This window comes from Paraphaeosphaeria sporulosa (assembly GCF_001642045.1).
Source record: "Paraphaeosphaeria sporulosa strain AP3s5-JAC2a unplaced genomic scaffold CC84scaffold_1, whole genome shotgun sequence".
NCBI lineage: Eukaryota > Fungi > Ascomycota > Dothideomycetes > Pleosporales > Didymosphaeriaceae > Paraphaeosphaeria > Paraphaeosphaeria sporulosa.
Window position 1 is genome coordinate 165,579 of NW_017253360.1, and position 23,392 is coordinate 188,970.

General features: G+C 52.5%; 10 protein-coding genes across 10 annotated transcripts; 8 read left to right on the forward strand and 2 right to left on the reverse strand.

Annotated features, from left to right (window-relative positions):
• Window positions 1-109: 109 nt before the first annotated feature.
• CC84DRAFT_1191828 (CMD-domain-containing protein) lies at window positions 110-738 on the forward strand. Its single transcript, XM_018181210.1, has 2 exons — window positions 110-520; window positions 573-738. The coding sequence occupies exons 1-2, from the start codon at window positions 173-175 to the stop codon at window positions 654-656; spliced, it is 432 nt and encodes a 143-aa protein (XP_018041551.1). The 5' UTR covers window positions 110-172; the 3' UTR covers window positions 657-738.
• On the reverse strand, window positions 688-2,503 carry CC84DRAFT_1210860 (cytochrome P450; the record flags this gene model as incomplete). Its single annotated transcript, XM_018182328.1, has 4 exons — window positions 688-1,084; window positions 1,131-2,117; window positions 2,214-2,329; window positions 2,405-2,503. The coding sequence occupies 4 exons, from the start codon at window positions 2,501-2,503 to the stop codon at window positions 688-690; spliced, it is 1,599 nt and encodes a 532-aa protein (XP_018041552.1).
• A 260-nt stretch (window positions 2,504-2,763) lies between these two features.
• On the forward strand, window positions 2,764-3,676 carry CC84DRAFT_1182228 (alpha/beta-hydrolase; the record flags this gene model as incomplete). Its single annotated transcript, XM_018180616.1, has 2 exons — window positions 2,764-3,137; window positions 3,193-3,676. The coding sequence occupies 2 exons, from the start codon at window positions 2,764-2,766 to the stop codon at window positions 3,674-3,676; spliced, it is 858 nt and encodes a 285-aa protein (XP_018041553.1).
• A 486-nt stretch (window positions 3,677-4,162) lies between these two features.
• Window positions 4,163-4,972, forward strand: CC84DRAFT_1170132 (uncharacterized protein; the record flags this gene model as incomplete). Its single annotated transcript, XM_018179835.1, has 2 exons — window positions 4,163-4,605; window positions 4,819-4,972. 2 exons carry the CDS (start codon window positions 4,163-4,165, stop codon window positions 4,970-4,972), a joined length of 597 nt encoding a protein of 198 aa, XP_018041554.1.
• Window positions 4,973-6,569: 1,597 nt separating this feature from the next.
• CC84DRAFT_1046110 (UPF0187 domain membrane protein) lies at window positions 6,570-7,962 on the forward strand (the record flags this gene model as incomplete). The annotated part of the gene is made up of 5 exons (XM_018173414.1): window positions 6,570-6,723; window positions 6,785-6,992; window positions 7,046-7,398; window positions 7,458-7,631; window positions 7,697-7,962. Coding segments are annotated over 5 exons (1,155 nt in total), but the record flags the coding sequence as incomplete, so codon positions are not given.
• Window positions 7,963-8,835: 873 nt separating this feature from the next.
• On the forward strand, window positions 8,836-10,077 carry CC84DRAFT_1200534 (uncharacterized protein; the record flags this gene model as incomplete). The annotated part of the gene is made up of 1 exon (XM_018181670.1): window positions 8,836-10,077. One exon carries the CDS (start codon window positions 8,836-8,838, stop codon window positions 10,075-10,077), a length of 1,242 nt encoding a protein of 413 aa, XP_018041556.1.
• A 1,565-nt stretch (window positions 10,078-11,642) lies between these two features.
• On the reverse strand, window positions 11,643-13,354 carry CC84DRAFT_1158787 (uncharacterized protein). The gene has a single exon (XM_018177070.1). It carries the CDS (start codon window positions 13,163-13,165, stop codon window positions 11,723-11,725), a length of 1,443 nt encoding a protein of 480 aa, XP_018041557.1. The 5' UTR covers window positions 13,166-13,354; the 3' UTR covers window positions 11,643-11,722.
• A 135-nt stretch (window positions 13,355-13,489) lies between these two features.
• Window positions 13,490-14,316, forward strand: CC84DRAFT_1158788 (uncharacterized protein). The gene is made up of 3 exons (XM_018177071.1): window positions 13,490-13,738; window positions 13,842-13,947; window positions 14,039-14,316. The coding sequence occupies exons 1-3, from the start codon at window positions 13,587-13,589 to the stop codon at window positions 14,114-14,116; spliced, it is 336 nt and encodes a 111-aa protein (XP_018041558.1). The 5' UTR covers window positions 13,490-13,586; the 3' UTR covers window positions 14,117-14,316.
• Window positions 14,317-16,608: 2,292 nt separating this feature from the next.
• CC84DRAFT_1200537 (heme peroxidase) lies at window positions 16,609-17,683 on the forward strand (the record flags this gene model as incomplete). The annotated part of the gene is made up of 2 exons (XM_018181671.1): window positions 16,609-16,849; window positions 16,902-17,683. 2 exons carry the CDS (start codon window positions 16,609-16,611, stop codon window positions 17,681-17,683), a joined length of 1,023 nt encoding a protein of 340 aa, XP_018041559.1.
• A 3,036-nt stretch (window positions 17,684-20,719) lies between these two features.
• On the forward strand, window positions 20,720-22,415 carry CC84DRAFT_1158789 (WLM-domain-containing protein). The gene has a single exon (XM_018177072.1). The coding sequence runs from the start codon at window positions 20,981-20,983 to the stop codon at window positions 22,364-22,366; it is 1,386 nt and encodes a 461-aa protein (XP_018041560.1). The 5' UTR covers window positions 20,720-20,980; the 3' UTR covers window positions 22,367-22,415.
• The last annotated feature ends 977 nt before the right edge of the window (window positions 22,416-23,392 follow it).

Consider the following 23,392-nt stretch of genomic DNA (forward strand, 5'->3'; position numbering starts at 1 on the left):
ATGACCCCACATCGTTCAGGCACAATTGCACCGCGGAATAACAGCGCCGGCCCCGCACTAAACCCCTCGAAACCTAGAAAGATGCGGGGTAATCAAACTCACGACCTACCCCATCTCATCCCCACCCCTACCTCAATCCTCCAATACAATCACTGCCAACCATTCCCACATCATGCCAACCGCCAAGGAGATTGAACAAGCGCACAAAATACTTTTTGATGCGGGCATCGAGATCCGCCGGGAGGTTGCCGGAAGCGATTACGTCGATGCCGCTCTCAAGCGCTTCTCGTCCGATTTCTCCAAGCCATTGCAGAGCTCGTTGACTGAGATTGGCTGGGGCTGGATATGGAGCCGTCCTGGGCTCACTCGTAAGCAGAGAAGCTTGCTGAATCTGGGTATGCTGTGTGCCTTGAACAGAAGCACCGAGTTCGGGGTCCATGTCCGTGGTGCATTGAACAATGGGCTGAGCGAGGTGGAGATTAGGGAGGCATTGCTGCAGGTTGGGGTATATTGTGGACTTGTGAGTTTTGCTCCACGAAAATGGAAGAATTTTTTGAATTGACTCCAAACAGCCGGCCTCCTTGGAAGCATTCCGGGTTGCCGAGGAAGTCATCAACAAATATAACAACGAATCTAAGCCTAAAGCGAAGCTTTGAAACATCTCAGTTACATCGAGCCTGAATCCATTTAAAAGTTTATACCTTCTTTCTCGGCTTTAGCAAATTCTTCCTGCATGACCTTTGCATGCTCTTCACTCCTTGGCAGGATCTCGCACTCAAACGGGATTGGCACGGAGAAGAAGCCTTTGACCATCTCTTGTGTCGGCTCGATCACTTTTCCATCCGGGCCTTTCTTCTTCACGATATTGAACCCCCAAAGGACCCTGGAGATATTGATGAAGAGAGAGCGCTCGGCCACATGCACACCTGGGCACACGCGTCTCCCGGCCCCGTACGTAAAATGATCGCGCTCGTAGGGATCGGTCGCGTTGATATAGTCTGCAGCGGAAAGCGGTTTATCCAGATATCGCGATGGGTCAAAATGATCCGGGTTCTCCCATAGATCTGGGTCGCGATGGATGGCCCTGGTTTCGACTAAGCACCGAACTGCAGGAACAGACATCGACTTACCACCAGTTCAGTACAGCCACCGCCCCCTTCGGCACAAAGTATCCGTCGTACCAATCATCCTCGCTCGTTGCATGTGTCATGCCGAATTTGTTCACCGGCCGCCACCTCAGTACCTCCTTGATCAAACTTCGCACATACGGCAGATCTTTCTCGTCGCCCCAGTCCGGCAGTCTTCCGCTTCCGACCACACGATCGAGCTCTTCCTGCGCCTTCCTCTGCGCGTCCTGGAATAGTGTCATACATAGCATGAAGTTGTTCAGCGTCGTAGCCGTCGTCTCGGACCCCGCTTCTATCAACCCTCCACACGTATACGCCGCAGCTAGATCATCGATCCCGCTCTTCGCAGGATCATTCAAATAGAAGGTCTTGGTAAAGCAGTCCTTAGCCTCGCCGGCATCTGTCTCCCGCTTCAGTCTGTTCCATAGATCCATGTACACTTTACTGTCGTGCTCGAACGCGCGGCGTCCGTGGGTGCGCCAGTTTCCCAGCAGGCGCTCGGGGACGAAGGTCAGAGAAGGAAAGCTGTCAATTGCGTAGGCGCCAGGCGCAGTCATCTCAGTAAAGTTATCCAGTACAGTGTATATCTTCTTGATCAGCGGGTCTTCCCAGGAGGGAATACGGTAGCCGTAGGTTACCAGCATGATGACGGACGCCGAGTAGCGTCTGTTCATCATGTAAAAGTCCTTTGGGCTGGTGAGGAAATCGACGAGCAGCTGTTTCGACTCAAAGTCTTGTACAGGCTGGTATTTGACGGATGTGTTAAGGTTCAACAGGGCATGTGAGTGTTTGCGAATAGAGCGCCAGCGCGGGCCATACGGCATGAAGAGCTGCCGGCGACCGGCGCTCATGACGTCCTGGGCTAGAGGAAAGGGAGCTCGCGAGGAGTAGATGGAAGACTTTTTGTCCATGAGGTCTTTTACCGCTTTTGGTGTTGATAGCCAGATGTAGTCGGTGCCACCGAGCTTGGTGTAGAAGATAGAGCCATATCTAGGCCAGAGTCAGTTTGTATCCCTTGCACCGATGCTTGCGAGTGTCTCAGATGGAATTTTGGCATAACATCGTCGGGATCGGTTCAATGCATACTGCTTGTGCCACGCAGTGACTTTATCGCGTACAGCTTCGCTATCTGCGAAGTCAAGGAGATGGCCAATGAAAGGAAGTCCTGGTGGTCCCGGGGGTAACTTTCGTCTTCTCGAATCCTATACTATACTTCAGCATGCCAACGGTAAATGCAATAAAAGCAGGTACAATTGCGAGTAAAACGGAAAGCTTACCTTGATGAAGTTGGGAACCAGGTAGAAGTACACTGTCAAAAACAGCAGCACTAGCGCAGACACAAAGAGCGCAGCCTGCAAGAGCAACGAGCCCATCATTGACTATTCGTGAAATATGAATCATACAGCTTGAAGCTGTATGTCGATATGCTCTTTCGATGTAGTTTATTTCAGGATGATGATTGGGGAACCCCTCTCCACTTCCCCGCAATGTCACCGGCAGCCCCACAATCTACATCCTCCTAGTACGCTTTGGTAAACAACAGTCTACGATTTCAGACTGCAAACTCGCCAGAGGATACAACCACAAATGCCATTGTTTCGCATGCACACGAACAGCCTCGACTCTTGTGCCTAGCATGCCACTCGAACGCGACGCTGGAGGCTACACCTTCGTCCGCCATCCAAGCGACCAACTAACGCACTACATCCGCGATTCTTTCGTTGATCCATGGAAACCCGCGGAAACCATACTAATACAGCACGGATTTGGCAGACACGCCGAATTTTGGTACCACTGGATTCCAGTGCTTTCACGACAGTACCACGTCATCCGGCGAGATCTCCGGGGCCACGGGCGCTCCAGCTACGCGAAGAAAGGTGACAACTACATCATTAATCTAGACACGGTAATCCACGAGATAGTGGACACGTTGGACCAGCTATGTATTCGAAAAGTGCATTTCCTCGGCGAGAGCACTGGCGGAATGCTCGGCGAGATACTAGCAGCGAAGTATACCACTCCCTTTCTCACCACGCGTTTTGGCAACTGAGTTAACCAACGCAAGACATCCAGAGCGCCTCCACTCCCTCACAGTCTGCTCCACCCCAACTCATCTCCCACCTCCCGCCCTCTCCCTCTTCGCTTTCGACCACGCAGACTGGCCCACCGCCTGCCGCACTCTCGGCGCCCGTGGTTGGACAGAAGCGCTCTCCAAGATCCCCGGCACGATCCCTATCTCAGATCCCGCTTATCTGCCATGGTATCTCTCCCGTATTGAACTCAGTGACGGTGAGGGGCTCGCACAGTACGCGGAGTTTCTGATGGCCCTGGATGCGCGGCCATACTTGAAAGATATCAAAGTGCCAACGTTGATTTTGGCACCGCAGAACAGTGCGGCTACGAGTGTGGAGGAGCAGGAGGGGTTGGCGAAGAGTATTGAGGCGGCGAGGCTGGAGGTTGTAGATGCGGTGGGGCATGAGATATATGTGACAGGGGCGGAGAGCTGTCAGAGGGTATTCTTAGAATTCCTTGAGGGATTGAGAAAGTGAAAGCTTCTGTTACTGAACTTATTTGTGTGGATTTAAAGGACACTCCGATAGCGTTAAGCTTTACTCCAATAGGAAAATGCTGCATTGCGAAAGTGAAGTTGTCAGGACAAACATTGGGTAGAATGAACTGAGCATGATTCGAAAGGCTAAGATGTGGAAGCATTTGATCACAGACTTTATGTCCTCGCTACCGAATCCTTGCTTCGAGTGGTAGCAGGGGGTCTACGAAAGGTTTGTTCAAGAGAATAGTAAGAAAGGTTGAATGCCTCACGATCTTGTATCACGAATGCAGGAGACCTACGTTCCTATGCTACATGCAAGGGGCCATGTCCCCTTTCCAGGCGCCCGGGCGTGAATGAATCCTCGTGCCTATTATGACCCTCTTGATCTTGACCCTGACCCTGACCCATGCCTTCATATACGCCCTCTTGTGGCAATCACTTGAAATATCACAAGCCTAGCCCTTCGTGCTTCAGTGGTTACACTATGGCAAATCGACCTGACCTCAATCAGTCCTACGAGGCAGAGTTTAAGCCTGCGTGCGTCCTTTTGACCAAGGAAAACATCCTGTTCTTCTACCCGGCTAGTGGTGGAGCCTTCACTGTAGGTGATGAGCCTTACAAATGGGTGCCTGAGGGAGTGCCACCAAGTGCAGCACCACATACAGCACAGGTTAGTCATACTGCGGCCAGCAATTCTCGACCTTCGCGGATGAAGCAAGAAGAAGTTGCCCCAAAGAATGTTTTCCAGCAACACGGAGGCGAGGAGACTAACGCCCTGAGCGGACGTGACGTGGCCAGACTCGATACACTCGCCTCTCCGAATGATGCATTTGGTCTTGGGATGGAGAAAAATGTATCTGTAGTTTCCACGAAGGTGGACTCCTCGTACTCCGATCTCTGTAAGGAAAATGCTTGGCCCTGCAGAAAGTACGTGCCGTGACGTGCATACAAGCACATATGGGGACTACCAAGTAGGTCCTCTCGAGGCGATGGCTCGTGCTAGAAGGATGCTTGTACCGCCTCTAAGAGCCCCCTCCGATGATCTCTGGCCAGCAGCCATCCAATTTCCCCCCTGGTTTCTTTTAGAATCCATATGTATACTCCCAAGCCCCTGCATCCACAAACAACCTCACCCCCTAGGAAACGTCTACCCTTCATCAGCCCCGGCCTATGGCACGCCTCTCCTCTCACACAATTCTGGGTATATAAACTCTTACGCAAACCCTCACTCGGTGAAGTTCAACCAAACAGCGATTCCGCCCCGCGAAACACACCCAACAAGCCAATTTCTTAAGTGCGATACCCAGTCGACACCCCTGCAGTTACAACGATCCGCCGGCATCAATACCACCACCTTCCGCGTACCTCTGGTACCAAAGCAGTGAAACCCTCGCATCGAACAATCATTATCCTCGCCAATCTCGAATAATGCCCCAAACACATGATCCCGACCGTTGCGTAGATTGGGACGAGAACGGGTCTCCATAGAGCGTGCATGGCGGTAGATAGGGAGGCACGATGGAGGATGATGCTATTCTTATTGATAAGTTAGACGAGGATTGAGGGGAGGGAGGGGAGGGGAGGTGGGGAGATCGTGGGTCACTGTGTTGCTTCTTGCTTTCCCAGAAATTTCGTGGGTCAGTATCTTTGCATGATATACCTTCTGCTTTTCGAATTGTTGCAGGAAGAGCTTTCCGGCGCGTTACCTGGAGTTGCTTTTCATACTGAGCTGAGCTCCTCGGGAGTGCTTTACATAGTACTGTATCTTGAGTACATCGTTGCCGGGATCGAGACAAGACATTATCATCTTGTTCTTCTAGTAAATCGTTGGATGCCTACTGCTGTTATTAAAGTGGGTTTTTCTTTTAGCTTGAAATTGGTATGAGACAAGTGTCGTCGCCCTAGAAAGGTTTTTGCTAACCATCCACGGCTAGATCCATCCTTGAGGTTACTATGCTCACTGTTAAGATCTTACTGATATACACATTTTGTCGGGTCTTCTATCCAATATATTGAAGCTCTTGAAGCTTACGGATTTGGATACAAAAAGGGAATTGAAAAATTGTCCGAATGCCAAGCTGAGTACTCTCTTATCTAGTAATCGTCTATGCTTCCGTGCGAAATTGCTGCACGTTACAGTTGACTGGGGGCTGCATGACTAGCAGCCCTAAATAGTCTTAGACTCAGCATTATGTGCAGGCTGACTGACGTGGGCGTAAAGTTGCCTGATTGCGTCTCTTAGATTTGAAAGAGCAGAACCATTGGCAACGTCTCGCGCGAGAAAGGGAGAGCGAATCACCATCGGTCGTTTTGGCCCCAGGGTCAACCCACCGACCAATCAGCCTCTGACTGTACCTGACCAGTTGACTGAAGCTTCCCAGCTCCCTAGCATCATCGACCTCTAAACTCTTGTTTAATTCCGGTCATGCAAAAGGATCTATTGCTGACACTAAGAGGAGAAAGAATTTGCCTGAGCTGAGCAAACATCCTGGCAGGGCGGTTGCAAGGGTGAGCACTTACGAGAAAGCGGAATGGCGCGTAGATGCGGCACAGTACCTTCCGCCTCATCGAACATCAATAAGACTGGGTCACGATCCCGATATACTTCATTCCCAGGTCGCGTGCACATGTTGCTTTCGACAAGTTGAACTGACCATTAAGCATGGCTTCTCCACGACCTTCGCTTCAGATGGATGACGAGCGGGCCAGTGTATCTTCGGCTGAAGAGACACTGATCAAAGAAAAAAGGAGAACCCGGACGCCAAGTTTCATACCCGAATCGTTTATGATGTCGGAGAGAACTAAGCATCGAACTTCGAACAGCCATGTGTTCGATGATTACTTCGTACGTGCCTTATTCTCCTGTAGTGGTGGAATTTACTGATATGTTCTATCAGCTTGGTCCTCGCGAGCTAGACAAACACTCTAAATGGCCGATGCTTCTCATGATACATGGAAGCTGCCTACCAGAGCTCATTATTCCTTTACTATTTGTTGGAGCGTGGACCACAGGCATATGCTTATTTTCAAGGCATGTGCACGATGGTGAGTGCCAAACACTAGGATGCGGACTTGCTCTTACTGACAGCCTTTTGTGATCATATAGTGGGCATTGCGACAACTTTGCTCACTGTCCTTGGGTTCATTGTTGCCTTATCTTTGTCTTTTCGCAGTTCCACGGCATACGAAAGATACATGGAGGGAAGAAGAGCTTGGACGCAATTGACTATGGTTTCGCAGAATCTTGCGCGAAATATTTGGGTTAATGCTGTGGAGAGGGAAGAGAGCGCCAAGGACGACCTGCTGTCAAAAGTGTAAGTGCCTAGGTCTCCATCATAATCGCGTCCCGGTCTGATAACTATTAAAGGACCGCCCTGAATCTGATAGTGGCTTTTGCCCAGGCGCTCAAACATCGCCTCCGGTTCGAGCCATACACTCATTACCGCGATCTGAAAGACCTGGTGGGCCATCTGGACACCTTCGCAAATGAAGCAACGGAACTCGAGACCCATCGCGACGAAGACCCGCCGACATTCTGGGAATCCTGGGGAGACTACCTCGCCATTCCAATGCTTACCTCCAACCCGAGAAAGACAATCAAGCGCGCTAGATATCCACTTGGCAATCTACCCCTAGAGATTCTGAATCATTTGGGTGTTCATATCCATTCTCTCATTGCATGTGGCTGTTTTAGAGCGAATGGGTACCAGGCACAAGCTTGTAAGTTCATTACACGACTGAGAGTCCCTTTTTCAGAGGCTTACAGGTTTAATCATTAGTGAATGCAATTCTGGCTCTGAACGATATACAGGCCAATACAGACCGCATTCTCAACACTCCACTACCCCTCGCTTATGCCATAGCTATATCCCAGTTAACTTGGGTATACATCCTCATTCTGCCTTTCCAATTGTACTCCACTCTTGGCATGCTCGCTATCCCAGGCACTTTACGTAAGCCTACCTAAGGATACAATCTCGTAAATATAGTTAAGAAAACGCACTGACTATGCAAACAGTGGCAGCATACATGATCCTGGGCTTTGCCTCCATTGGCCGCGAGATCGAGAACCCGTTCGGCCACGACGTAAATGACCTGCCGCTCGACGACTTCTGCGCGCAGCTCGCTGTTGACATTGACATCATTGCTGCTATGGCGCCCAAAGACGCGGATACATTTGTGAAGAGTGATAAGAATCAGCTCATGCATCCGCTTAGTAGGAGCGGCTATGAAGCATGGAGTGAGAGCAGTGTGGACGAGATCAGGGACGCGTTGAAGAGGAAGAGCTTGGTCACGCAGAAGAGTGTGCAGCCAGGGCTTAGGAGAGGAGTAAATGCTGGAAGGGGCGAGGAGTCGAGGTATGGGATGGCTAGGGCGAGTGGAGTGGATGTAGTATGATTGATGCTTTCGATAACGTAGTATAGACATGCGCAAACTGATTTGAAACTTGATTTAGCCTCCTCCAAAACTAGTTATCAAGAGCTTTTTTTGGTATACGTGTCTAAAAGTTGGAAGACATGCGCAAAGGCGCGCCATGGAAACTTGTGTGCATCCGAATTGCGAGAGCGGTTGACCCAGCCTTGATTTGTACATCAAGTTGTCCTAGCCGCTGAAGCTCATGCATCAATCGTTCTGCACTGATATATATTAGGGAGCGTCGTTGTAGATCTTCTGCTGCCCCGCTGCGTTGAAAGCGTATCCATCATGCCATGCACAATGTCTAAATATTTTGTCAGTTAACTCAGCACCAGATACTGGGGGCCGGGTTGGTGGGAGGTTTCGAAATATTTAAACTCGCCCCCAGATATTCTATAGTATCATGTCTTCTGTAAGTTAACTATCTATCCTCATCTCATTCTGATGTTCCTTACTGGCCATCTAGATAGATATACATGGAAAGGCTCCCCTTGACCATAATTGAGCATAGTGCAGCCACATGATCACCACATACCTTCGAACCTGGACATGGTCAGGGCGATTCAATGAAATTTACCACTTGCTAAATATATATAAAATAGACTTCCCCAGAGCATAAAGCCCCACCACAACTGACAGAACACACGCACACAACCGCAACTGCAGCGTGAACCGTCACCTTACCAAATCCAAGGCCCACACCGAACCCAAATTTTTTGCAAATACAAACTCACGGCCAGAATGTCTGCCGCTGGTCCTTCAGCCGCTCCTGCAACTCCGAGCTACCCCATGCTGACGCGTATCCCCGGCATGGGCGCCTCCATCCAACTCCCTCCCTCAAATGATGGCACGCCGGCAATCACAATCCACTTTGAGATTGGAGGCGGCACTATCACCCTCCCAGATGGGCGCCAAATCACGTACAGCCCCCAGGGAGCACAGCTGTACCCCACTGCGCAGCCCGTCCCGCTGGTCAACGAGCAGGTCGCCCGGCAGCACGGCGTCACTGATTCCAATTTCAGCACCCGTGCGTCGGATTCTGAGGTTCCAGACGTAAATTCAGAGATGATGGACGTGGGAAACTTGGACGGCGATGTTGATGCGGACATTGAGGACTGCACCGATGTCCCTTTCTCGGATCAACGTGTCCTTCAGTGGCGTACGTCGGTTCCACGCGGGGAGCTGAACGCTCCATATCCAGCTTTCGAAGACCAGAGCATCGCTACTGAGAGCGGTGGAACGCATTATGGTTCGCCCAGCACTGTCTTGAGTGGTGGGAGCACGATTGGTGCTGAAGAGGAGAACTCGGTCGGTGACGAGACGGCGCATGACAGGAACGTGCGTTACTACGACCAGTTGCTGAACTCCGAAGAGGACACAACCGATGAGGGCGCAACCGATGAGGACGCGGGTTACAAGGGCGGAAACGAGGAGGACGAGATTGACGAGGCCAGCGCGTCCAGTTACGAAGCTCACACCTCATCCTCATCGTCTTCCGCCACGGTCATCGCGCCAAACCGCAAGACCGCCAGCAAAAAGCACGCAGCTCGCAAGAATGCGTCACGCAAGAACTTGGCCGACGACTCTTCTTCAACTTCGTCGCTATCTTCTCCCCCTTCGTCGATGTTATCCACTCCCACGATCGTCGCGCCCACCCGTAGGGCCAAGCAGCCCGTCCGATCCGACAGGGCGTCCCACCCCGACACCACCGACTCCGAGCCCGTCGTTGTCCCAGTTCGCCGGAAGCAGGAGTCTAATATCGTGCGGCTCAAGCGGTTCAAGCGCCAGCAGGCCGAGGCTAGGGCGCTTCGGTCCAGCAATCCCAGCCCTGAGCGCCGCCCCGATGCTGAAAACAACGGCTCCGATTTGGACGCCGAGTTCGAGGGCTCTTTGGAACCAGAGACGGAGACTGAGACTGGGCCTGCGTCTGAGTCAGAAGAGCGCTCGGAGTACGAGCCGGATGATGACGCAGGAGATGAATAGAAGATGGGAGAGGCTGGGAAGAGGCGCGGGGTAGTGGATCCGAGTAAGACGGTCTGAGATGGTGGACGATGAGCAGTCTGATATTGGGCGAAAGAAAGGCCCGTTGCTTGATGACAAGGCCGAAGGCTGAGAGAAACGTGGCGACGAAATATGTTCGAGAAGTTGTGTCAATACACATAAGAGGGAGTATGAGTCTGCTCACAGAGCATCCGCGGTTGAGACCGGGAATGTATGCTGTATAGGAAGTATGCTGAGCTCCTGTCCCCCGGTCAGGGTACAAAATGTGAAAGACGACTATGGAATTGTACAAACGTGCTTGTGCGATGATTATGATGATGTGAGTATTTATGCTTCAAGCCTCGTGATGGTACCTAAATTCTTTGTCGATTTTCTGCCTCCGATTAGTTGCACTGTCACTCGGACCAAAGCTCGGACGCAAAACCGTTGTTCGCGGTGACTGTACGTTTTGGTCAAGGCGTGAATACTGGGACAGTTTGCGCCTGAATTGATCAAGCTTCTGCATCAAGGTCACAGCTTCATATGGAGCCCAAAGCGCTACAGTTGACGTGCTCCGATCCGTGCCTCGTAGCTCGCAGTATATGAGATGAACCTCAAGCGTATGCTACTCTGGCAACTTCAACGACGACGACGACGACAACAACAACAACAACCACCCTCGAGCAAGATGTCAACTCCTCAGACACAGTATCTCACACGTGTTCTTGGCGCCAACGCCTGCATCCAGCTCCCGCCCGTGTATCTGAATACTGCGTCAATCTTCCCACACTTTACCATCGAGGCAGCATATTCGTACTTCCCGACGGTCGAGTCGTGACATTTGTACCAAACGAAGCCCCAACGAGGGCCTCGATGCGCACACAGCTGAAGAAGCCCACTTCGCCGACGACGTCGAACACTAAGGTATCTGCACTCGCTCTCAGGAGCACGTCTGGGATAATTTCGAGGCGCTTCTGGAGTCTTCACCGTTGCCGATTTTGGATGTTGAGAAGGAAGCGGGCGACAGCGGTTCAGGCCGTGGCGGTACGTTAGCCTCTTGGGAAAGGCGAGAGTAGGGCTAATTTGACTTCTAAGACCCTCAGACGGGCTGCCCTCTAATGAAGGCAATATTACTGGCGCTGCTTCCGGGTGTTACAAGCGTGTCCGCTTCAACGATGGCGATGACACTGGCGCTCCTTCTTGTCGAGTGGCATAATGAGTGCCTGGATAAGAACCCGGAAATTACGGGAGAAGCTTACGGCCTTTAACTGTCTAGCTAGCAAAAGGCTACCGCACTTCCTCAGAGGTTGAAGAGGAGTGGTGGCTCGGTAGGTTGATGGTCTGCCTTCAGGCAATTTACTCTTTGGTACGGGTCTTGGCACATTGCGGCTGAGACTGCAGTGGTGCAATGAGCTGCCTTGAGATGAAGAGCGTGGAGTGTTAATTTTGTGTGCTCGGAGTCATGTTAGTTTTCTGAGGATTCAGCGACAGCAACCAAGTTTCTCCCCCTGTCTGGGTTGTCATTTCACAATACAAAGCCGCTCAAAGTGCAGCTTCCACGAGATCTTGCGTGGATGGATAATTGGTCTCAAATTTGGACCTTAACACCGACACCGATGCTTGAAGAGAGCAGTTCAACAGACCAAACTCACTGTTCAACTACTTCGATGTTTTGGCTTTCGCTCAGAGTCGACCCTAGGAAATATCCCACCATATCATCATCGCTAATGGCGTACCGTGCGTCATCTGTGTCCAGCTCGAGCATCCCAAGTAGCCGTCGTCTTATATGTAAGTCCACAGTGACTGTGTATCGCGGGACCAGCGTGTCCTTCCAGTGATCGTGACGATACGAAAACGTAGCAATCTTTTCATCGCCCAAGCGGATCTCATGCATCTCCGTATGCTCGATGTGCTTGACGGTATAATTGTCAGCGCTTGTCATTGCCCTCTCTTTGTTGCTTACGAAGGACCGCACCTGGTATTTGGTGTACGGTAAGCCCAGAAAGGCACCTTCCACGTCATATTCTCGAATGCCTCCCCACTGGGAATTAGACAGTAGCAAAGCTATCGTCAAGAGGTAGTCATTCGGTGGCAGTTTCTCTGCAGCGGTAAAGGCTTCTGCTAGCGGCGGAATGATGAACTTGAAGTCGTGAATGTCCGTCATGTTATTGTGCCCATTCAGCAGCGCTAGCACGGGAGGCACATAGTCCGCGAACCAAGCTTTCCGCAACTGGTTCAAGAATCTGGTATCTGCCATACGATGACGTGGCACGCGACCTAGCCACCAGTGGAGGACGCTCTTGCATATGTAAGTGCCCTGGCGGAGGTGCCCCACGTAGACGATCTTGTGCGGGTTGCGCATCATCTTTTTGATCTCACTGAAGATCCATGGTCGAATCATGATGTACTCAAAGTCCAAGCGCGTGTCATCATACGCTGCAATGACGGGTATAGTCTCGTACAATGTGCTGAAGCGCGCAACCTCTGGGATAAGCTCCTCGGGCGAGAGATTTTGGTCCAAGGAGATAATGTCGATGAATAGGAAGTGAATACCGTGGGCTTTGGCATATTTGATGGCTTGTGCGACATTGAGAGATAGACCAGACGAGAGGGTATTTGGCTGGGAGAAGTCCCAGCGCCAACTCACAACTGCAATGTGAGATGGGTCTTCCATGGGCATCTCGACCAAGCGGACGGGAAGCGACGAGATTTGAGCTCCATGCTTCAGTTCAGAAAGATCGATCGCTGCAACATCAACGGCAGGATATCGAGTTGCGACAGTGTTTCGGCGGGATGCGACTTCCGCTCGGTCTTCCGAGGCCAGCAAGGGTGTCCCCTCTGTGGACAGTGGGTGAAGATCCAATAGTCCTCTTGTCTTCAGCCAACACACAAAAACAAGCTCCACGATTCCCTCGATAAGGAAGACAATGAAAAGAGTAGGGTAGATGAGAACCAGCAGAATGGGCCAGATGGTGTACAGAAAGATGGCGGGGAAGTGCTCGCTCTCATCGCCCTCGGCGAAAAAGAAGTCTGTCAGCTCGGTAGGCAACAGGATATCTCGCGAAGATGGCATGGTCGGTTGGTTGGCCATGCACTGGGCAAAAGCTGTTCATGACTGCTGCCCAGTTGAGGCTGTGTCGCTCCTTCCATGTTTCAACAAGATGCTGGGATTCAGGCCTCCACGGTGACGCATGAATGTTATCCGCATCGTGGCGGCGGCAAATGTTAACATTATTGAGCTCTGTTGTGAGGAGCTCTGGAGGTAATGCGTGTACGTGGCCCTGGCGATGACTGCGAAGGTAGGAGGACGAGGAGTGGGTAGCATACCCAGGACGGCTAGCGGAGCTTGGCAAATGGGGAAGCTCGAAAGTGCGGAGCTCAGGTCACAAACAACAATCAACGTCACCTGCCCATCGCGCGCCCACTACATCCCACAAACGACTGCGCATATCGCAGATTACACGCTCTCGAAAAGCAGCCAGCCCATACTCACGCGGGAGCCATTGACACGAATGGCATCACGATTCCTTATTCCGGCAGGCCGGACAGCTGCCCGCAGCATTCAGCGCGTGCCGGTCCGCGGCTTCCAGACAAGCAATGCGCTGAGGCAGGAGGTGGTCGCGCCTGCCCCGGTCAAGAAGCCCGTCGGCGCCTTCCGTGGAGGGTGAGTCACGCTTCGGCAGGAGATGCTTTCTGGCCGAACAAGACGAAGCTCCTTTGCGAACCAGCAACGTCTTAGCATGCAACTGTACTGACTGGCAAATCAGACTGTTTGGATTCCTTCTCGGAGCGACCACCGCCGGCGCCGGCATGTACTACTATGTCATCGACGAATACCGAGTTGCGAACGAGCTATTGACCGAGGACATCTACGTACGTTAGCCCAGCTACCTCGCGTGCCGTCACCCCATTCGCGGGCCCGCAGCACGATACATCTAGATGGCGAGTTCTAATGCGTCTACAGGCTCTGCAGTCGGCTGTGCAGCGGATAGAGAGCTACGTGAAGACGCTCGAGGAGAAGGTCGACGCGCGGAAGAAATAAGCTGTTAAGCGATGATACCATTTGCATGCATGCCAGTACAGTTGCGAAAAGTCGGAACGGCGGATGTGCTCGATGTTTGGGGGAACACTTGCTACAATGTGGATATCGGATGCACCGAGATTGCAATAGGTGCCAGATTCTCAGCTCATTCTTGCGGGGAGACCAGGCTAGGCTAACTTATACCAATTGATTCTTTTGACTCTTCATGCTAACGCTCCTAGTCCCAATGTGGTCCTGCAAGTCCGTGTTCTCGGAACTCTCGAACGATACGTGCATGTTATGCAGCCTTCGTCTGTGTCCAATCACTGTTTGCTCATACCAATGTAGCGAATACCAAGATGTGGTTGCACAAGCTGACTCGTATGTTGTCCCGATGTCCGTTGCTCCCGAATACCACATGGATAGCATTCGGCAAAGGATTTCGGGCCAGCCCGTGTTGCTGCAGCTCATCCGCAGGGGCCTTTGGGGCGCAGCCGGATCTCGACCAACAAGTCTTGTGTCTCCACCCACACCTCTCTGTCGATTTTGAGAAATTCTCAACTCTACAGGATTCGAATGTCTTGCATTTTGACAGGTTACCAATGCGGCCACCGCCTGAGATACTATTGTTTTGTGTGATCCGGTGGCTTGATCAGACCATGCGCAGAATCGGTTCCAGGGTCGCATTACACGCAGGCAACATCCGCCCTATGCAGGGCTTCCCAGTACAACAAAGCCCTCGGAAGTGCACCGTGCGCGGCATCGCAACTTTTGCCATCTTTCCCACTTGCGTCCGAATGTCCTTTTGGGGGAGACCCACTCATCCGCTTTGGGCGCGGACCTGCAGCTAGACACTGCATTTATCGATTCCTCCGCCACGCGGAAACCAGCGCGAACTACAACTAGCTTACCATGAGTCTGACATTGATGCGTCGAAGAGGCGGAGACGCACACAGCAGAAAGAGATCATGATGTGGCGAGATGCTACATGGACGCATCACAAGACCTGACGCCTTCAGCTATCAGGCATATCGCCAAGCCTCCGCTCCGCTCTATGCTTTTCCCCCAGAGCCTAACTTTAGGCTGGCTGCTATCGCGCCTGAATCCACCCAATCCGCATGTTTCTGATTGTCAGCTACTCCTCCGCCCTGCATCTTTCCTGCGAAGATTTATTGCTTGAAGCGGCTTTGAGGAAAGCGTGCGACACGACCCCGTACCTGCGGATGAGACTTGGCAGTGAACCCGCCATGCTGGATTTTGGGTCGGATCCCATCAACTGCGGCTCAGGTGGTGGCTGATGCCAAGCCCGTAGAGCGAGACACTGTTTGAGCAGAGCCAACACACAACTTACGTACTCTCCTGCATTCTCATATTGACTCGGCGTTGAGGACGGACTTCGTTATTCTCCAGTCTTGTAGGATGCATTTGGGATTACGTCGCTTCGATGGTGGCTTGTGGCGCTCCAATACGAAAGACCGGCTTGGTCGGCTCTCCACGGTACGGCGTACTTTAGCGCGTACACCGCGTGACTTCGACCACTCACTGGTCTCCACGCAACACCGTCAGCCGAGTGTCTAACGCCTTCTTGTGAGACAGATTGCGGTCAACACTGTCAGTCTCAGGATCACAGCATTCTATGCGCACAGCTTCAACTGCAGTCAGAGACGACTTGTTGCATGCTTTGTGGGCACTAACTCAGTGCCTTCTCAGCCCTACAGCTGCTGTCACACCATTTGGATTTGGATTGAGCTCAAAGGTTCGACCCTCCGTGAATAAACGGTGAGAAAACAGCGTCGGGATACAGTTCACTACGCGAGTGCAGTGTGCGATATGCTAAACTCGCGCCGATCATCTTGATCAAAGACTGCTTTGGGAGCCTGGTGGCGAGCTCGCCGACGCGAAAAGAAGATAGTTTTCGGCTCTGTTCTGCCAACGCACACCGGCCCACCTGGCCAGTGGAAGATCGATGTGGGTACTCTGCTGCCTGTACTGTTGGTGTGTGCAGAAGGAAATATACGAGACCGTCAGCACCATATCCGAATCATAGAAGCGACAATCCGGTTCGAGGCTCTCGCCAAGCTCAACGTCCGACACTCTAATCTGCTGAACTCTACTGCCAGAGAAAGCTTGGCATTGCCGGACACAACGCCGACTGCGGGCAGTCCTTTGCCGCCGGGTCTTGGGCTGTAGACTTTGCTTCATCGGCTCATGTCGCCTCGTAAAGTATGGCTTAGATCCTGGACGATTGCTACCAGCCTTGTAAAGACCACAGCCTATTCTTAGACTGTTCATACCCAGGCCAGGCCTCAGCTCTGCACCATTCTCGTAGCCATGTTGATCCCTCGGTCTAAGGCAATGTTATCGAAATACTAGTTGCAGGATGGGTATTATCTTCGTGATATATAAAGAAGGTGCACTTCCTGTCATGTCCACAGCAGCAGTCAGCAACCCTCTTTACATAGGTTGACTCCCTCCTTGTACGCTCGCCTTTACTCTTCCGTTATTCAGGCACAATGTTCCACAAGGCGTTGCTGGTTCTGCCTCTCCTTTCCTTGGCGTCCCCAGCCTTCGCTACACCTCTTGAGACACGGGAAGCATCACCAGGCCTCATTGATGGCTTGCTAACGGGCACACTCGACGCAATCCGGCAGTCCATCAAAGATATTTTGACTGGTGTCAAGTCTGGTGTGGCGGACGGTGATATCTCAAGCAAGCCACTGATCTGCTTATCAGCTGTCGATAAATGCTGTGTTTGTACGTACAGACCCCCAAACTTTTGCTCATCTCTCCTAACAGCTGAATCAAGGGTGGGATGTCTCTGCCGAACTCACCAAGCGTTTCAAGGAAACTAATGGTGAATGTAACGACGCCGCCCGCGCCGCCATCCGATTCGGTTTCCACGACGCCGGCGCCTGGGACAAAGACACCACGACGGGCGGCGCCGACGGCTCCCTGATGATGGACTTCGGCGAGATCGACCGCCCGGAGAACAATGGCCTTCAATCCGTTCGCCTCCTCCTCCGCGAAGTCCAGGCTCTTTTCAAAGTCGGCTACGCAGACCTCGCGCAGTACGCTCATAACCACGCGACCATCTCCTGCCCCAAGGGCCCGCGCATCCGCACCTGGGTCGGCCGCAAAGACGCCACAGGCCCTGCGCCAACGGGCAAGCTACCCGACGTACATGATAGTCCAGATAACCTCATCGCGCTGTTCGAGCGGAAAGGCTTCTCCGCGCACGACCTCGCTGCCCTCGTCGGAGCCCACGCCGCAGCCAAACAGCGCTTTGTCGACACCTCTCAGGCGGGCAAGCCCCTCGACACGACCCCCGGCGTATGGGACGTCGAGTTCTACAACGACACCCTGCAAGAGCCGCAAAACCCGGATATCTTTGTGCTCCCCAGCGACAAGAAGTTGAGCGTGCATCCGAAGATCAACGATGAGTGGTTGAGCTTTGTAGGGGATCAGCCGCATTGGAATGAGGATTATGCGAAGGCGTATATTAGGATGAGTTTGTTGGGGGTGACGAGCGCGGAGTTGAAGGGATTGAAGGATTGCACGAAGACGTTGCCGAAGAAGACGACTAAGTAAGATGCTGAGGAGGGGAAAGGATGGGCACTAGTATGTTGGAGTTCGGGTGTCTCGAAAAAGGGGGTTATGGGGCTACGATACCACGTGTTATGCGATTATGGTCTTGGGTGTGCAATACAACCTTTTTCTGTCTGTTCGAAGTTTGCGCCTGCATAGTCTAGTACAATTGATACGGATTTCACCAGGCTCAACCAAGAGCTTCCTACTGGGAATCTTTTCTGTCATTAACGCTCTTACAGCGGCTTTCGCATAATCTATTTTCCCGTATAGGCAACAGGGATGGCTTGGCGGGGCGAGAGCTTTTCGATGTACTACGATTCAACATATCCCTGTATTGTCAACGTCCCAACTATCCCTGACTCTCGGCAAATGCTCAAACAATATTCTTGAATTGCTGAGAAGATACCCTCCCAGCTTCGCCTGCCCAATGTCTCCACCACCCGCGAAGCCAAAACATCAGCACCATATTGCTGCCTAGCATATGCGCACGAAATGCCCCACAACGAGCGTCTGAACCGTTAAGAGAGATTATGTTTCAGCGGTTCGGCGATTTTTCTCAGAGTGAATTGTAATGGCTGCAGTTGCGGGGTCGGAGGGGTTTGGGAGATCGGATTGTACTCTGCGGCGTCGATACCGTGCAAGAGGAAGACTATGGAAACAGTAGAGATGACAAAATTCGAGTGGACGAGAAAGAGAGAGAGAGAGTACATCAAGTTTTGCGCGTTTTTCCGTAAAGTCCGCCTTAATCAGTGCTGTTTTGTTGATCAATGGATGCTGCATTCGAACACCACTGGCGGTCTACGCCCTAAACTATCATATACCCCATCAAGTTTCTTACTATCCCCCTTGACCCGCTGCGCTTCGTCCACTGCCGACATTCCTTGCCGTGTTTCTACCTCCTGTCCTGATTTTCAATAACGATACTCATTCTAACAATTCATTTCCAAATTCGAAGTGTAATACTTCATCCTGGTCCCTATGGGCATGTATTCGGCTATGATTGTGAAATAGTAGCGTAACCTGGGCGTGGCTGCCAGGGAAGTGGGATCAGTCCGGCTTGAACGCATGGTAGTCTCACACAGACTGTGTTGCTACTCAAAACCCTGGTCGGTTTACGGCGCGCGCCATCAGATATATTTGTTGATTTTGGTATTCTGATTCGCTATGGGGGTCTTGGCGGCGTGGAGCAATCAGCTACGGAATCCGAGATGACCCTACGAAACAGTGCGACATTTGAATGCCAGGCTTCACTAGTCATTTCACAGACTGCTTATTGGGGCAGATATAAATTCTCTTTTGAAATCCTGGTCTAGCGCCAAAATGGGTTCTGCTAGGACTTCGCTGACGACAATGAGATTGTGGAAAATTTGATACCAAGGTGTTATTGCACGCGGCTCGCGTAGATACCACCGTGGAATGTGAACTAAGTGAGTCTTGGTGGCATGGCTGATAATGTGTGCAAGGCAGCTGACGTGTGGCAGTGACTATGTGCTTGCGGGCTTGACACGCTGCTCAGATCTGGCCAACACTGATCTACCACCGGTTCTGGCACGGTCGGGTCTACAATATACGAACAGCACTGGGTAGTTGGGAGAAGAGAGCTGGGTATTCCGGTGGGGAATCGGGAGCTGAGCGATAAACGTGCGTCGAGGCTCCTGGGTGACCTGAAAGCTAGTACATAGGCCGAAGAGCTTGGTTGGTGGAGGCTCGTACCAAATATCAACCTCCGCTCATATGTCCAACGCTATCGTGAGATCTCCTGTTCCACGATCAACAACTGTCGGCTCTGGATGAAACTGCAGGGTCGTAATCAGAGCATTAGCCTCTGGGACTGACGCTCCGGTCTCACGAGCGAGGTGTTAGTAGTCCAGCATTCGCAAGCCCTCCCTACATAAGCTCGCCGCGGTGCTCCCGAGCTCATCACCATTTCGACACCCTCGCACTCACCTTTTAGTTTGGCCAGCGATCTTACCCGACTGAACTTGACGCTTTGGTCGCGCGAGCTCGACGCTAGCAAATTAACACTCTGCTCTCAGTCTACATAAGCCCGCCTCCGGATGCTCAGAGACCGCCACCACTCTCGATACACCCGCAGCTACGTTCGGTCAGACAACAAATTTGAACAGACCAACAAAACCACATAATACACAAATTCTCCAGCATACTCAATATGCGCTTCTTCGCTGTCCTCACGGCCCTCACCATCGCGGCCTTCACTACCGCCGCCCCACTCGACAACTACGTGGACACCTCGCCCGCGTCACCTCTCCTTGCACCTCGCGGCTGCAAATCGCTGTCGTGCATCCTTATCACCTACGCCGACCGCACCCAGTCCTACTTCAACAACGTCCACTGCATTGACCAGCACAAGGAGGTCATCGGCGTGCTGGTAGGCGAGTGCTACTGCGCCATGTGGGAGTAAGTTACACCTTCTCTGGAGTGATTCGGGTAGAGCAAACGCTAACGGCTGGCAGGCTTCCCAACTGCAAGGGCAACTTCCAGGTCTTCGATCCGTGCCCTGGCGTCATCGGCCCTGACGGGTTCAAATTCCCGGTCAAGTCTATCTCCTGCGGTTCGTGGGAGGATCCGGCACCACCTAGCTAGGCTTAGATGGAAGCTGGGGTTGGACTGAGATATTGATGGCGATTTGGCACGTAGACTGGCATGAGGTTTGCCATGAGCAGATGCTGATGGTGGATTGTGCCTTCATGATGATGGGATTCATGGAGTGGAAAACATTCCTGGAGACGGCGTTTCTGATCATGCCTAGGATGTTACACGCCCACTGTTCGGAATGATTTACTTCAATTTTGTGTTTTGGCCTGGCGTGCCTAGTACTCACCTGATGAACAATGTAGTATACAGCGCATGAGGTGAGGTGATGTGTGAGGGTGAAGGAAGCCAGTGCGCGCGGAAGGAGTGACCCTGCGTGCGCGACGCACCAGCCCCAGACGCTTAAACCCGCGCTAAGTCCGAGCGCGCCCCCACCGCCATCAGCAATCGCGCCTGCTCAGTTCACATCTTCACTCGCTTCAACAGCTCTTTTGCCCTGGCTCCTACCCTCGCGTATCCCTTGATAGGAATCTTACCCTCGACGCCTGTCCCCACCTCCACCCTGCACAAGTGCCTGACCTCGTCTCAGCGCGCTATCACTACCAAACCACGCTCGTTGAGAAAGTGCAATTGCACGCACGCCTAACAGCGCCTCCCGAGGCTCGCATGGAACCTCTGTAACACTCGCCGAAACACCGACCGCGCACATAAAGCTACGGGCCTGCGTATGCGCAAACCTTCACCATGCCCCTCGGTTTCGAGCGCATCAATGAGCGCACTCAGCGCCCAAATGCGCACATTAACTTCATTCGGCCGTTACCTGGACCGACCGCAAAGACTGCCGAGGAAATCCTCAGCCGGGTCGCTGCCGTGTGCTACCCATTCATGAAGTCGAACATGGTCCTTGTCCAAGCTCTCGAGGAGTTTCCCTTCAACCGCGAGTTCGTCGGCCGCAACTTCAACGCCGGCGAGGTCATACAACTCGTCCTCCGCGATCGGACCGGCATGTGGCTACCGCAGCGGATGATCGAGATGGTCATGGTCCACGAGCTTGCACACTGCAAGCAGATGAACCATTCGCCCGCTTTCTGGAAGGTGCGGAACGCCTACGCGGAGGATCTGAGGGCGCTGTGGGCGAAGGGATACAAGGGCGAGGGCATGTGGGGACGCGGCAGGAATCTGGACACGGGGTCCTTGCAGCAGGAGGATAGGGACCCCAGCGACATGCCCGAGCACGTCTGCGGCGGCACATACGGTCGGCGTTCCTCTAAGAAGAGACGACGCGGCGGCGACACCAAGCAGACTTTGACGTATGCGGAGCGTAAGCAGCGCCGGATCTTGAAGAAGTTTGGCGCAGGCGGCCAATCTTTGGGGTCGGATGAGGACACCAAGGTCAAGCTCGAAGGTGGCGTTGCGAAGAAAGGCAAGCCTCGAGTGGCCGGTAGTGCCCGCGGTCGAGAACTTCGCGCTGCGGCAGCACTGGCGCGATTCGATACAGCCAAGAAGGAGCCAGTCGAAGTGAAGAACGAAGAGACTCCCTCGGATAGCGAGACAGAAGACGACGAGATTGAGTTTGTCGAGGGCGGTGCGGCCATCGACGTGGACGGTAAAGAGATGACCGATGACAAGGGCCGCGCCCTCGTCAAGATCTGCGAGGACGAAGACACAAAAGACGGCAATTCCCAGCGCGAGATGGACGAGCTGCAAGGTTTGAACCAGCCGAAGCCAAAGCTTAAGCCGTCTACAGACTCATCATTCACCGCAGCGAAGGATTCTCGCTCCTCGGTACATTCCACAGAAACCCCAAAGCCGTTGCCTGCCAAATCAAACGCCGCCTTAAGCAACTCCACCAACACAAAGTCGTCCGCGCAGGTCATCCACATCGACGAGATATACAAGCGTCGCCCGGCACAATCTCCGGAACGTCGCCCTGCGCTCGCGACCACCACGTGCACGGTGTGCTCGCTTGAAAACGAAATTGGCTCTTTCACGTGCATGGCGTGCGCCCACGTTCTGAACCCTCATATGGATCCACATCAATGGAGCTGTAAAAGTACCGCGTGTAAAGGCAGCCAGTATGTCAACGCCGGCGATGTAGGTCGGTGCGGGGTTTGCGGCGCTTCAAAGTAGCGAAGTGAGTGGTCTGGATGAGACGAGAGTTTTATACCCAATGTGAGCAGTTCTTGATTGCGCTTCCCTTCTGCCAACTGCACATGCTCTAACAGATCGTTCCTGCTTGTCTATCATTGTCATATTTATCTGCAACGCACCTGCCCTCGCCTCGCGACCTATCTTCCCTCCTCTCCATACGACGCATACCCGTTGCACTAACTCATCACCCTCCCGTATCTTCTGCTGCCATGCCTTATCATCTTTCAGCACCTTGCATTTCGTCTAAGTCACTCTCCGGATATTGCTTCAGCGTTGCGCGGAATAGGTAACACGGTCAATCATGAACCTGCTTTCATAGATGAACCACCTTCAATGGTACACCCACAATAACTCGCTTTGCCTAGCGACGCTGGACGGTAATCGCGAAGGCCCAGATTTGGCAAGAGTTTTGTTATTCTTCGAGGCTTTCTCCAAAGAACATGCCCCGAACCCGGAAAGGTCGAGGCTCATAGCTGTGGGCCTTGCGAGAGCTTTCTTTTGTTATGCAATTGTCGTGAACGGGACCATGCGCTGGCCAGAGCTATTTCACGACACATAGACTTCCAGGATCCCAATGCGGCATCCGACCTTCAAAATCTATACTAATCGCCCGCTCGCTTACGCACTATTGATGCTATTTTGCAAGGCCTGACGCGTTGTTGTGTTCTATTTCAGTGGACCTTTGACCTCCTCAGTCGCGCAGCCTTCCCATTTTCAGGGCAGAGGTAGCACATCATCGTATCTTTGAGCTGTCCAAGTTGGGAGATTTGCCAAATACTCTCTCTGACGTCAACTTTGGACGAGCCCGCTCATACTATTGACCATGTAGATCCTGTCATAGGTCCTGAGATACGTATTCGATTTGTAGAGAGTGTGGGAGGAGGAAGTAAACTCACCATCGAGTACGATCCGAATTTTGTTATGTTAGACAGTCTCTGGGCGACGTTCTCTTGTTCCGCACGGAAGATTGGTTACCTAGCATTATAGAAATACTGGAGTAGAACA